The sequence below is a fragment of the Dendroctonus ponderosae genome, unplaced genomic scaffold (assembly GCF_020466585.1).
Source record: "Dendroctonus ponderosae isolate FM_Combo_2020 unplaced genomic scaffold, Dpon_F_20191213v2 Dpon_F_20191213_506, whole genome shotgun sequence".
NCBI lineage: Eukaryota > Metazoa > Arthropoda > Insecta > Coleoptera > Curculionidae > Dendroctonus > Dendroctonus ponderosae.
In genome coordinates, this window is record NW_026018722.1 from 536 (window position 1) to 13969 (window position 13434).

A 13434-nucleotide genomic window follows, 5' to 3' on the forward strand; every position below is an offset into this window, starting at 1 on the left:
AATATGGGGTTTATAACCAATAGAAAGAGCTAGTTGACTTCTAAGCTACAAAAATGTAATATTTAGCCGATTTGACTCGTTTTAGAGCATAAAGTGAAAGTGCAGCTATAGCAACGCGTGAAAGTGGTCGCAATTTAACGGCTGATTCCTAAAGTAATTCCGATGCCCGGACGCATAAGGAATTATGAAAACCATGTATTATTGATAAGAAAATAAGCACCAACACCAGGCATAGACAATTATGGAACGGGTTTGCGCTAACTTTTCGCATTAATCGCACACTGTTATGAACTGAATTATTCTCAACTGATTAGACTGACGAATGAATCACCAATTTTTTCCATTTTTCCCTTCATTTCTGCGGTGACCTTTGATGATTCATTAATAAATCAACAGGTTTAACGCAACCCTATCGAGAAAAACAGGTCCAATCAAATACATGGACGCAAAATGTATGCCTTCTATCTCGCAAACATCTCCGTTTTATCTGTGCTCCCTTGTAAACACTTGCAGAGGATTGACACAGTACACCTTCATGTTAAATTTAAAAAAATATACAACTTACGTTAATATTGGGACGGGGAATGCTGGCAATTTTTGGGCTGAGCAAAATCGGCGTTAAAATGCGCGACACTGCGCCCGGCTTTGGTTCCTCGATCTGGGACAAATCTCGAAATACCAACGATGTGAACCCATCTGGTTGGATGTTGTTCTGCGAAAGATCCTTCTGCATTTCCTCTACAGCAGTGAGGAAGTGATGGCACGGTGCCAACGCGGACGAATTACTACCTAAAATCCCTTTACTATTGAGCGATTTTCGCGAATTTCGAAATTCTTCTCACCTTTAACAATATAGACTAAATTCAGAGCCAAAGCTCTGAGTCGGAACTGTTTGACGGCGCACTGTTCTTCGGCGTTCAACCCAACAAAAAAAAACTGCAACTTCAGGCAATATTCCAAGAGAATCTGAATATTGGTCTTGAGCGTGTTTTGCTGTTGGGTGGCCAACGTGGCAGGATTTACCTGAAATAGCATGGCTGGATGTGTTCCTGCATTTAGGAAAATCGTCGAAAATACCCACCCAAAATCCCCGGTCCAAAATTTGTAAAATCTGCAGCTGAGCCCCGATATACAGTGCAGTAAACTGCGCGGTGCCCGATACAGATTCATCAATTTCACTTAATCGGTTCAGTTGCTCTTTGGCCATTTCCAGCAGCGATATGTGAATGCTGGAGGAACAAAGACTATTAGAATGGAGTGCGCCAACATAGAAGCTCATCAGAGTAAAGTTCTGCTTACTACAGAGAGAAAGAACTCCAATCGAAATTTAGTGAATTTTTCTCAAAAAACTTGAACTATTTTTGTCCATACATTTACATGTTGTAATAACAAATATTTCATCGGCAATGATCGCAAATAAAAACTATGTGATTTAATCGACTTCTAACACCTGTTAAATCATCCAAATATTCGCATCTTTTCGCTTGTGACGCAACTAGGCTTTGCAAAAGGCAATTATTTTGCGACTTCATTTATTCCATTCATTAAATCAACGCAACCAGCATGTAGGCCTGGGTAACACTGTGTGACTTGGGCTTTTGAGTTGATGTCACTCTGTGAGTTGGTGAGTTATCACTCATCGCGCCTCACTACGGCGAATAATCCTTGAATTCTGAACTTTTAAATAACATTTCGTTGGTTTCTATCATCGCTCGGAAATTGAGCAACAGTTTTATTTTTGTGTTTCTTCGCGATTTTTTTGCTTAGTCAATATTTTGAGGAAAACAAAATTTAATTTTAGTTTGCATTGTTGTGCATCAATCACTGCAGCTGAGTGAAATTCAGACAAATATAAACGGCTCTAAATGTAAAATTAAATTTGTGGAAGACCGGCGCTTGGAGCGTTTTTCGTTTAGTTGTTAGGGAGTTTTTAGGCCCCTTAATTGCAACACGTTTTACGTTGTCCGTTATTCTGAGCATGCGTATTAGTCAAGAAATAACCGTTTACGTAATTAGAGGATAATGTGTTCCTTTATTTACGTACGAGTAGCGGTAACGTTAATAAGCATTACGTTAAAAAGCAGCACGACGGTGTTGACATATTTGACTTATTTCTAATATTATTAATAAAATAAGCGGTTATAATAGAGTAAGAAATTTATTGTAAATTTAAATAAGACTTTTTCATTGATTAATTTACGCCATTATTGCGTAATTACGGATTTTATGTGAAAATTGTTTGGGCCCATGTTTTTTTCCATCTTAACCACATTTTGTTTAATAACAATGCAAACTTAAACTAGGTTTGCTTTTCTTGCAAACTTTTTCAAACAATAAAGTGAGGTTTATTTTATTTAGAGTGCAACACACGTGGTATCAAAAACAAAAAAACTTACTTAACGTTATTTGCCTAAACACCTTCTTTTTTTTAACACTGCGCATGATCACGATAACGTTTAACGTTTAAGGCCAACGTAATTTTAAGGGGCCTAAAAACTCTCTGTTGTTGACTTTCGTTAAGTTGGAACGTGAAATTTGTCCTTGGAAATTTTGCCCTGCGAACAGGCACTTTCAACAAAAACGTCAACAATATCGAACTGCCAAGCAAGAGCAGAGCAATGAATCATCGAAAAATCGAACATGCAAATGATTAAATAATCATGTTTATCACGTATATCGGTGTATTTTTCTTATCGAAAAGGTGGATGAATATTCAGTTTGCTACCGACAGTGGATAATCGGTCGATAATCGTGTTTTTAGATAGGAAATATAGTTTTAAAAAGGGTAGTGAACTTTTTGAACATTTATAGGTAGAAAATGGACGCTGGGGCGGATTCATTTGAGTGAATTTTTGAAAAGATTTTGACATTTAGAACGCATGACTCTGAACTTGTAGAGTATTTTTTGTTTCTGAGAAATTTAGTTTCGAAAAACGCGTTACAAAATGTGTTCTGCAACAGTTTTTTCAAGTCCAAAGCAAAATTTCTTAACGATGTGTGAAATTCAAAATTTTTACGGCATTTAGAGCGCACCCTTCCTTACTGAACGCACAACTCTGAACTTGTAGAGTACTCTTCGTTTCTGCAAAATTTAGTTTTAGAAAACGTGATGCTCAATGTGTTCTGCAACAGTTTTTTTAAGTCGAAAGCAAAATTGTCTTAATGATGAGTGAAATTCGAAATTTTGACGATATTTAGAGCGCACTCTTCCTTACTGAACGCACAACTCTGAACTTGTATAGTACTTTTCGTTTCTGCAAAATTCAGTTTTGAAAAACGGGATGCTAAATGTGTTCTGCAATAGTTTTTTCAAGTCCAAAGCAAAATTTTCTTTACGATGAGTGAAATTCGAAATGTTTACGACATTTAGAGCGCACTCTTCCTTACTGAACGCACAATTCTGAACTTGTAAAGTATTTTTCGTTTCTGATAAATTTAGTTTCGAAAAACGCTATWCTAAATRTRTTCTAAAACAGTTTTTTTSAAGCCCAAACTAAAATTTCTTAACGATGAGTTAAATTCGAAATTTTCACGACATTTAGAGCGTACTCTTCTTTACTGAACACATAGCTCTAAACTTGCGAAGTATTTTTCATTTTTAAGAATTTTTTCTAGATAAACGCGATGCCAAATGTGTCCCGCAACAATTTTTCCAGTCCAAAGCAAAGTTTTCTTAACGATGAACGTGATATTCGAAATTTTGACGACACTTAGAGCGCACTCTTCTTGACTGAACCCACAACTCTGAACTTGTAAAGTATTTTTYGTTTCTGAGAAATTCAGTTTCGAAAARCGCGATGCAAAATGTGTCCCGCGACAGCTTTTTCCAGTCCTAARCAAAATTTTCTTAATGATGAGTAAAATTCGAAATTTTCACGACATTTAGAGCGTACTYTTCTTTACTAAACCCACAACTCTGAACTTGTAAAGTACTTTTCGATTCTGAGAAATTCAGTTTCGAAWAGCGCGATGCARAATGTGTCCCGCGATAGCTTTTTYAAGTCCRAAGCWAAATTTTCTTAAAGATGAGTGAAATTCGAARTTTTGACGACACTTAGAGCACACWCTTCTTGACTGAAYCYACAACTCTGAACTTGTAAAGYCTTTTTCGTTTCTGAGAAATTCARTTTCAAAAAAACGCRWTGCAAAATGTGTCCCGCGACAGCTTTTTCAAGTCCTAAGCAAACATTTCTTAACGATGAATGAAATTCGAGACTTTGACGACACTAAGAGCGCACTCTTTTTTACTGAACCCATGACTTTGAACTTGTAAAGTATTTTTTCGTTTCTGAGAAATTTAGTTTCGAAAAACGTTATACCAAATGTGTTCTGATACTGTTTTTTCAAGTCCGAACCAAATTCTCTTAACGATGAGTGAAATTCAAAATTTTGGCAACGTTTAGACCGCAGTATTTTTCTTTGCTGAACCCACAAGTCTGAACTTGTAGAGTATTTTTCATTTCTGAGAAATTAAGCTTCGAAAAACTAGATGCAGAACGCGACAGTTTTTTTAAGTCTTATGCAAAATTTTCTTAACGATGAGTGAAATTGGAAATTTTGWYGACATTTAGAGCGCATTCTCCTTTACTGACCGCGCAACTYTAAACTTGTAGRGTATTTTGCGTTTCTGAGAAATTTAGTCTTGAAAAACGCGATGCAAAATKTGTCCCGCRACAKYTTTTTCCAGTYCWAAGCAAAATTTTCTTAAYGATGAACGTRAWATTCGAAATTTTSACGACAYTTAGAGCGYACTCTTCTTGACTGAACCTACAACTCTGMACTTGTAAAGTATTTTTCGTTTCTGAGAATTTCAGTTTCGAAAGACGCGATGCAAAATGTGTCCCGCGACAGCTTTTTCCAGTCCTAAGCAAAATTTTCTTAATGATGAGTAAAATTCGATATTTTCACTACATTTAGAGCGTACTCTTCTTTACTGAACCCACAACTTTGGACTTGCAAAGTATTTTTCGTTTCTGAGAATTTTTCTCGAGAAACGCAATGCCATATGTGTCCTGCAACAGTTTTTTCAAGTCTAAAATTTTCTTAACGAAGAGTGTATTGGGGTTAGTGTGTTAACACCTGAAAATCCACTGTGTTACCCAGGCTTAACACGTAGACTATTATTATACTGGGTGTTTCGCTAAGGGAGGCTACCGGTCATATATCAGTATAAGGTATTTAACCTTTAAAAGAACTGCAACAGTAGCATTGGCTACTGTGCTTTGCCTGATTGTAAACGGGTGTACTGACCTGGTCATCGTTTCCGCCACATCCAGATTCGAAATAACGTTGTTCAAATAGGCCAAGCTCTCATCCACAGACATTTGCCTCGATATCGACGTACCCGTGGTTTCTGAGAGGCTTAGAACGGGCACGAATTGAGGCATGGTATCCCTCAGGTAGGCGTAGTGGCGTAACGTATGAGGTTCCAGCAAGGAGATGATCGTTCCAGAGTTCTCAGCCGCATTGAGAATAAGAATCAAATGGCAAATGTCTTGGGGTAGAGTTAAGGTTTATCACGATTTTCGCTATTTTTATTGGTGGATAATGTTATCAAAGGATACAGTGCGGATTTTCTACATCTGGCTCAGCCATATCGCAAAACGGGTGGATACTCAAAAAGTGGGGCACCAACGGCACCACCAGCTCCGGATGCTTGCGTCCTATACTCTGTAAACACCTAACAAAAAAAGACAATGTAGATCAGTTAAGGAATTCACGAAAAAACAACATGTTTAAAGTGAAGTATTTTTTTAAGTTGGGAGCTCGACAACATTTCCCACCTGGCTTTGGCCTGTTTTTTCTTGTGTCTTGACAAATAAACAAACAACCTATTTGAACAGGAAAATAGCCAGTTTCTTTATGGACATCAAACACAAAGGAACATTATTTAAAATTTGCGAACGTCAAGCACCAAAATATTCATTTTAATACAAGAAACCGACTTGAAACCAGACAACTTCAAGCGCGCATTATCAATACATTTTTTTTCACCCAAACACGACCTGCTTTAAGAAGCGCTGCTTTCCTCGTGCATTTCCGAAATACAGGGTGTTAGCATACGGATTTCGTAAACCGTAAGAGAGTTGAGCTCGGCTAAATCAGTGCAAAGTTGCGCAATTTCCACTACTTTCAAAAATATTGCAAGAAAGCTGAAAYTTGCCCAAACCATTGTTTTTCTGAGCTTCCCTGAAGAGGTATTTTAAAATAATTATTACATTATTAAASCACCTTGTATTTAATACAATTCAAGTAACTATTAATATAGTAAAAATAATTACAATAAAATCCTTTAATTTGTAATATTTTGAGGATTGYCGTCCARAAAAATTCTGASCTTCGGTCACTCYCAAAGAGTTAAACCACGCACCGCTAYTGCAATGGAATGATTTTACAAAAGGARAATCCAAATGCCACTAAAAATCAGCGGTTGGGATCTAATCAGAAAATTATAGAGGAAACTCTCCAACAATAAKGGCAGATGATCAGACAAATGAACCGAAAAACTCCGACGAAAAAAAGACTGTAMAACTTTTTCGTTTTCTCCTCTAGTTTATTGGGGATTTTTTTTACGAAAGAACTAAACTTAGTTTGTYATGTATTACGTCCATGTGGAAGCACTCKTAAAGGAAAATTWAAAAAAAAGAAACAATTTTGTTTTTTCACTGAAAAATCCATCGGGTAAACCGTTGAGTATTCGGTGGATTTCAAAATTTTTTCTTTTCGTCTAAACGAAGCCACTTGTCGAAAAATGTGCCTCCTTATGAAAAATTTGGTAAGTTAAAAGGTTGCTAGTGGTAATTTTTACAAATGCTCAATGTGAGGTTTTTGAAAAAAATTTCAAGTGGTTAATAAAATGAAAAAAATTCCAAACCGAAAACGTTGCAGCAACTTTCATGTAAAATAAATACTAAGCGAGCTACTGGCCTTTTTTCGATTTTAGAGTCGAATTCTGTACAATTTTTTTCAAAAAATCGGCACATTCTGAACAAATTTCTATGGAATGCTTGGAAGCAAGTGTAAACAGTAATCGATGTGAATTTGAATTGAGTTGAAGACGATTTGAGCGTTTTACTCGCAGTTTATTGGATTTTTTCGAAAAATCGAACTTTGATTCTAATGTATTATTCCATATGAAAAGACTTGAGGAAAAATTGAGTCGAGATTTTCGGTGAATTTTTAATTTTTTTTTCCCAAACGACGCTCTTCGATAGAAATTTTTTACTCTGTTGGCCAGTTAAAAGGCAACCAGTGGGAATGTTTCCAATTGCCCAGCTTAAGCGGTTTTTGAAACAAAATTGAAAATGGGCTTTTGAAAAAATTAAGTATTTTGAATACCGAAAACGTTGGAGCAATTTTGAATACTCCAGTGGATCTGGGAGGTTAATCGCCATGAAAATTGTAGTATTCACTTTTTGTGTAAAATAAACACTAAACGCGGTACTGGCAGTTTTTTGAGTTCGAGTCGAATTCTGCGAATATTTTTTCGAAGTTTGACGTATTTTTAAACCATAAAATCAAGGAAAAATTTGGACTTTATAGCCGTTAGAGACACAAAAATATCCCATATCCACATACATTTTCCGTACAGTCCACAACCGCTGCCGATTTTAATGGGTTTTTTGTAAATTTGGCAAATTTTACAAAAAAATGTGGTAAAAATTTGGACTTAAAAGCCACAAAAAACTCAAGAATAATTCGCGCACACTGATTTTTGGCAGCAAATCCAGAGCAATCCTTAATTCGTGAAAGTTGAAAAACTCAACTCGCAGCCACTGCTTCACAATAATCTAACGAATTCACATTTGTCCCACATCAGCCCCATCTTTGTCTCGCTCAATACATCTTATGGACAGTGCAGGGCACCTAACCGGAAATCTTCTACTGAAAAATACTGCACTTTTAAAACCCGTTTGGAACAAGTGGCTTCCACTGACATCAGCGGCTTCAAGTTGCAAAATTTGCTGTTAGGTGCTCTGCACTGTCCATAAGATGTATTGGACGGGACAAAGATGGGGCTAATGTGGGACAAATGTGAACTAATTAGTGCAATGTGCAGCTGTGGCTGGAAGTTGAATTTTGAAACTTTTATGAATTAAAGGCGAAACTGGATCTGATGCCAGGAAACAGTGTGTGCGAATTATTCTGTATTACAATCCACCTTGCACCTTACAAAATAGGTTTTAAATGTGTACCGGTCGTCTGCTACTTATACAAAATAGACACTCGACACAAAAATGTGATAAGAAAAAACCAGATAATTCAACAGCACTAACATTAAAAACAGGAAAACACTAACATTAAAACATTTTTTTGCATATATGAAACGGAGTGTTGGCATTTGTGTGTACTCACCTATATGTTGATCGTTTATCTTGCGGGTAGCGCTTGAGATTATCCAGAAGCTTTTCCACGCACATCTTCAAGCCGCCCATCGTGGACATTTTGCAGGTGGCCAACATGCGGTGCAGCCCTTCCCTCACCTCCTGCGAAAAGTCTTCCAGCGCTCCTGCACAACAAATGCAATTGTCCGATTTTCCAACGCAGTGCGGCCTGTTACTCACCCAGAATGGTCTCCAGCTGATCATCTCGCAGAATAATGTGCGCGGAAATCTCCCGCAAACTGTCTATGGCTTTTAAGCGCACGTCTTCGATCTCATCATTGAACATATCGACCATAAAGTCGAGGGCCATATTGGCAAAATGGGGGTTACTGATCGAGAGCTGACACAGCGACTTTACTGCTGCTGATCGGACTTCTACAAATCGTAGCAAATAAGACACGGGGAATTATTTAGTTGAATGCAGGTCTTGCCTAAAAATTCATCTTCCAGTCCATGCACAAAAGCACCACAAGCGCCACTGCTCATCAAGCTGATGCTATCGGCTTTTAGCAGCTCTTTGGGGGCGTCGTCCGCCCATTTCTTTCCACTCGCCCATTCGCCACTGGTCACGTTTTCCCATGCCAGCTCATGGGCTGTCCTCTGTAGAAAATATTATCAAGCAATGCGTTTATTGGAGTAGATGTTGACTAAAAATTGGGTTTTCAAGGTGCAAGTGCACAACTTGCAATTCAAACAAATTCGAAAAATAGCAAGTTGTAAAGGTTCAAGTGGTGGATACTAAACTTGTTCACTATTAGTTGCATTTTTTAAATCTAAAGTTAAAATAGAAACTTGAAAGCCGTAAATGTTAAAAGTTGATATAAAGCATTTTTTATGGAACACCCTATATATTATCAGACTATGAAGGCTTTCACGGCCGGTCAAATTACATTTAGAAATATTTTCCGGGCCTTGAAGCCGAGGTCCATGGGAATTTATTCCTGACGTTTCGTCCTCAACTGCGGTGGACATTATCAAAGGCAATGAGGCAGTGGGAGAAGTGATCTCCCGTGCTTTCCGACTAAGACTGGTTCAACTACCCCTTTTGAACATATTTATTTTTAGCCAAGGTCATAAACTGTAGAAGCTAAAGAGAAAATACCGAAGTTTTTTTGAAATTTTAACACCCTGTATCTCGTTAACCATGGGCCTGAGAAGAAACACTTAAATGGAAACTCGACTTGTTTTTAGGTCCTCTACACGCCCCTGCTCTGTGTCCATAAGGGTGTGAATCACCCTGTATATATTGCTATTTAGTCGTTTTCTATACATATATTGCGCTTTAAAAATTATAAATAGCATCAGATCGAAATCGTGTTGAAATCGCCATCAAAAATGTCAGTGCTAAATACCTACTCGACTAAAATTCGAAGTACTCGAAACACTATACGCAAATATTTCTCATTCTTATCGTGAATGAAAAACGGATCAACTGCATGGGCCTCAAGAAAAGAATATAAGCGCTGTAGCACCCAGAGACGTGTTCCATCTGGAAACACTTTTTAGAATGGAGAAAAACAATTATTGATGATATTGTAGAGATAGATGAAGAATTACGTACCTCGTTCACCCGTTGGAACGTTTTTAGATTAAAATTTGTATATCTGAATTGATCCCCTAATAGCCCCAACTTAACGCCCCTTGATTCTTTTCTCTGGACTTATTTAAAGCATATTGTGTATGAAAATCCAATAGCAAATGTTAATGATTTACGCATGAGAATAGTGAATGCAGTTCAATATTAATATGGATAATAACCAATACATTCAAAATGTTTTAGACAAAATTGAAATTGATTAGAGAGATCGTCTAGAGAATCAATGATTTTTATCTCATTGTTGTTATTTAATTTTTTAGTCTCTAGTAGCAATAAATATTGTCATTTTTCTGCGACTTTTGATTGTCGTATTTCAAGGCTACTTTGATTTGAATTTGAAACACCAATAAAATTTAATTAAATTAATAAAAAATTGGCAACATTCTTCTCGGGGGTTCAGGGAGTACAGAAAAAAGAGTTTCTTCATATAATTCTTATCAAAAATTGAGATATTTGCGAAAAACTAGATCGAAAATTATGCAACAATGTCCGTTTACAGCATTTCTTAAATACCTGTCACCTGTATACATTTCTCAAATCGCATCGATCCGTCTGAAGGTACATAGGGTGTTGTAATTTAAAAATTCGAGTTTATGTAAAATTTTAACTTTTACAGCTTTTTTTTATTTTACTGTCAGAATTTCAAAAAAATCATCAAAAATGGGTGTCCACTTACGAGAAAATACGCTGTAAAATAGAATCAAATAATCTCTTGATAAATGGAAAGCATTTCTGTAAAATTATGAAGATCCGTAAATAAATTGGCTTTTCAAGTGCTTTCACGAATTCAAACTTTTTCACCCAATTTTGATCAAAAACCGTGAGTGAGTGGAAAACTCAGGTTTTCTACTCATGTAGAATCTTTAAAACATGGAAAACAAGCGAGTTTTTTTATTTTGTGTATTTGATGAATTGATAAGCACCTAAACTAAAAAAAACTGTTCAACCTCATACCTTGCGTCTCATATTAGACATGAGCTTTTTGTCCAACGTTTGAGTGAGGAATTTGGGGCTGATCTGCTTCATAGTACCAAGCAACTCGCATGCAAGAGTTCGGACCTGCATGGACAAGTCGGTGACGCCATTGCAGATTTTTCCAAAAGCGTCGTCAATCAGGCGGATCTCATGCACACTTCCTGGCACCAAAATTTCGCTGAAATCATTGAAGGTAAATGTTAGTTTGACCATTTAACTGCCAATGCTGAACAATAGATTTCTGCACCATCAAATCCAAAGCAGAAAGTAACAATTATCCCATCGGAGGATTATGATTCGAAGCTTTTACATGATTTTATCAAAAACTATGTTTCAGAAACAGTCGATCAGAGAAGACAAAATGTGTATAAATAAATAAGTAATGATAGAAACGACATTTGTTAACCTGAACTTTAAAGTATTAATATATTTTTAAATATCGGAGTGTGAATAGGTACTTACTTATCTGGGTACGCATTGCCTAAGATCCAAATCAGCTTCAAAGCAACACTGCGCACAATTTCATAGTCGTCTTTGAGGGCATCAGACACAAACACATAAATGTTGGGGTTCACTTTAAAACCCCTCTCGTAGAGCAAGATCACTGTGCTGAAAGCCTGACTTCTCAATCTGGCGTCCTGATTGTTGAAGTAGGAGCTGATAAGATGGAAGAGCTTGTCCGAATCATTACCAGAACATAAAGGCACGTGTGTGCCTATTATTTCCAAGCACTTGCACTTTACTGCATGGTGGGAGTCCTGCAACAAATCTAGTTGACCATTGAACGTTTTTCAAGGAGAATTTTACTACCTTTAAGTAGTTCTTGGCAACATCAACTAGTTTTTGGTGATAGCTGGTCGCACTCTCAGGCACCAGCATGCCCAGCTTCAGAATGGCATTCATTCCCTGCGCCAGCACTTTATGGGAAGTATCATTCTTAATCAAGTTTATTATTTCCTCAGCAAGGATGACACATTCAGATACATTTTGTAGCCCTATGTCAGTCAATAGCATTAAAATTTTCACCCTCACTGCTGACTCTGCCTCATTCTTGAAATGTTCACTAAGAGAAGGAAAGTGGAACTATAGAACGCATTATCTCAAACACTCGGTTAACTTACACTAGTTTCTTTAGAACCTCAATTACTCCTGCAGATCCCACTTGCATTGAGTCAGAAATGCTGAGTAAAAGCAGCAAAAACTCGTCACTGGTCTTGCACTCATCTAAAGCGTTGACGACTGTTATAAGGGAGCTGGGAGCTCCAGGCAGGGGCTTCTTTACCAATTTCAGACGTTTGGTGGGCAAATGAGCCGCGTCCTAAATGAAGAGGGTTAAAATGACTGCAGCAGTAATTTGCATTCGGGGCCTACCTGAGTGACGGTCTGGCTGTATTCGGCCAAGGCGCGCTTCTTCAACACTGCAGCCATTGTTTAATGGCTTAATTATCGAATTATACAAACAATCTCACAACATTTGTTGTTCGTCCGTGCAGATTTTGAGGTTAAATTGACAGCAACCACAGATCACAGAGGTTACTTTCGACAGCAATCACGTGACGTAATTAGTGTAGGATATTAACATTTTTGTAATTAAAAAGTTCAAATAAATCGTGTAGAAGACCTAAAAAAATTGTATTTTTGAAGACACTTTTAATAGCCTTTTTTCAGATTAAAATTATAGTCTTGGTGTAGCTTTAATTTTTTTAATAGTTTAGAAAAACTTTTGATAATTTTTTTTAAGCACTTTACCTGTTTATGTTCCCGGCCACCAAACCTTTTCAAACTTCTATTTTTCCATTATAAGTTCCAGCCAAAAAGAGGTTTAGTTACCCTTCCAGGATATAGAAATGGACTACTTTTTAAATAAAATAAATTAAGCCTAAAACGTTTTTCATTCATCTTTTCTTGTTGTCGAGTTTGGACAGGAATATTTTCGAAAGCACCTCAAAGATTCAAAGACCCGCATTAGCAATTTTTTTATGCATAAAAAAACTGTTCTTCAAGATTTTGTTACCTGAATTTCCTCCAGTTCTGTGAAAAAGCAAACAAAAGTTTTTTCCGAATTCACCGGCTTCTAAAATGAAAAATGACCATAGGCAGCGCCTTTTTCAATAACAAGAATTTGAGTTAAGAAAGGATCATTAAAAACGCGATCGCTCTCTTCAGGTGAAGATAATATTAGTATACTGTAACGGAAATGGCCTGGGGTACTCACGTTTGGAATGGGGGATCGAAATTCATGGTATTTCAGTAAATGGGAGCCCCATTTGGGCCCCATTTACTGTCAAATATGACACTGACAAGCGGGAAGTTTCGCACCTGTTCTGGAGATTTCTAGAACTATCTGGAATACCTGGAAAAAAAGGATATAAGCGACGACGAGAACCAGACGAGGAGAGTGAAGTGACAGCCGCGCCTGGGTGCAGAAGAAGTTAAACCCGCGAGTCGGAAATCCGTGTTTTCCGTGTGTTATTGTTA

General features: G+C 37.1%; 1 protein-coding gene across 1 annotated transcript; it reads right to left on the reverse strand.

The window, feature by feature from the left end:
- Positions 1-565: 565 nt before the first annotated feature.
- On the reverse strand, positions 566-12484 carry LOC125504681 (integrator complex subunit 4-like; the record flags this gene model as incomplete). Its single annotated transcript, XM_048667046.1, is given in 13 exon segments — positions 566-789; positions 843-1023; positions 1082-1229; positions 5251-5494; positions 5565-5680; positions 8356-8509; positions 8565-8759; positions 8816-8984; positions 10936-11134; positions 11419-11714; positions 11767-12019; positions 12078-12274; positions 12328-12484. Coding segments are annotated over 13 exon segments (2433 nt in total), but the record flags the coding sequence as incomplete, so codon positions are not given.
- Between the last annotated feature and the right edge of the window lie 950 nt (positions 12485-13434).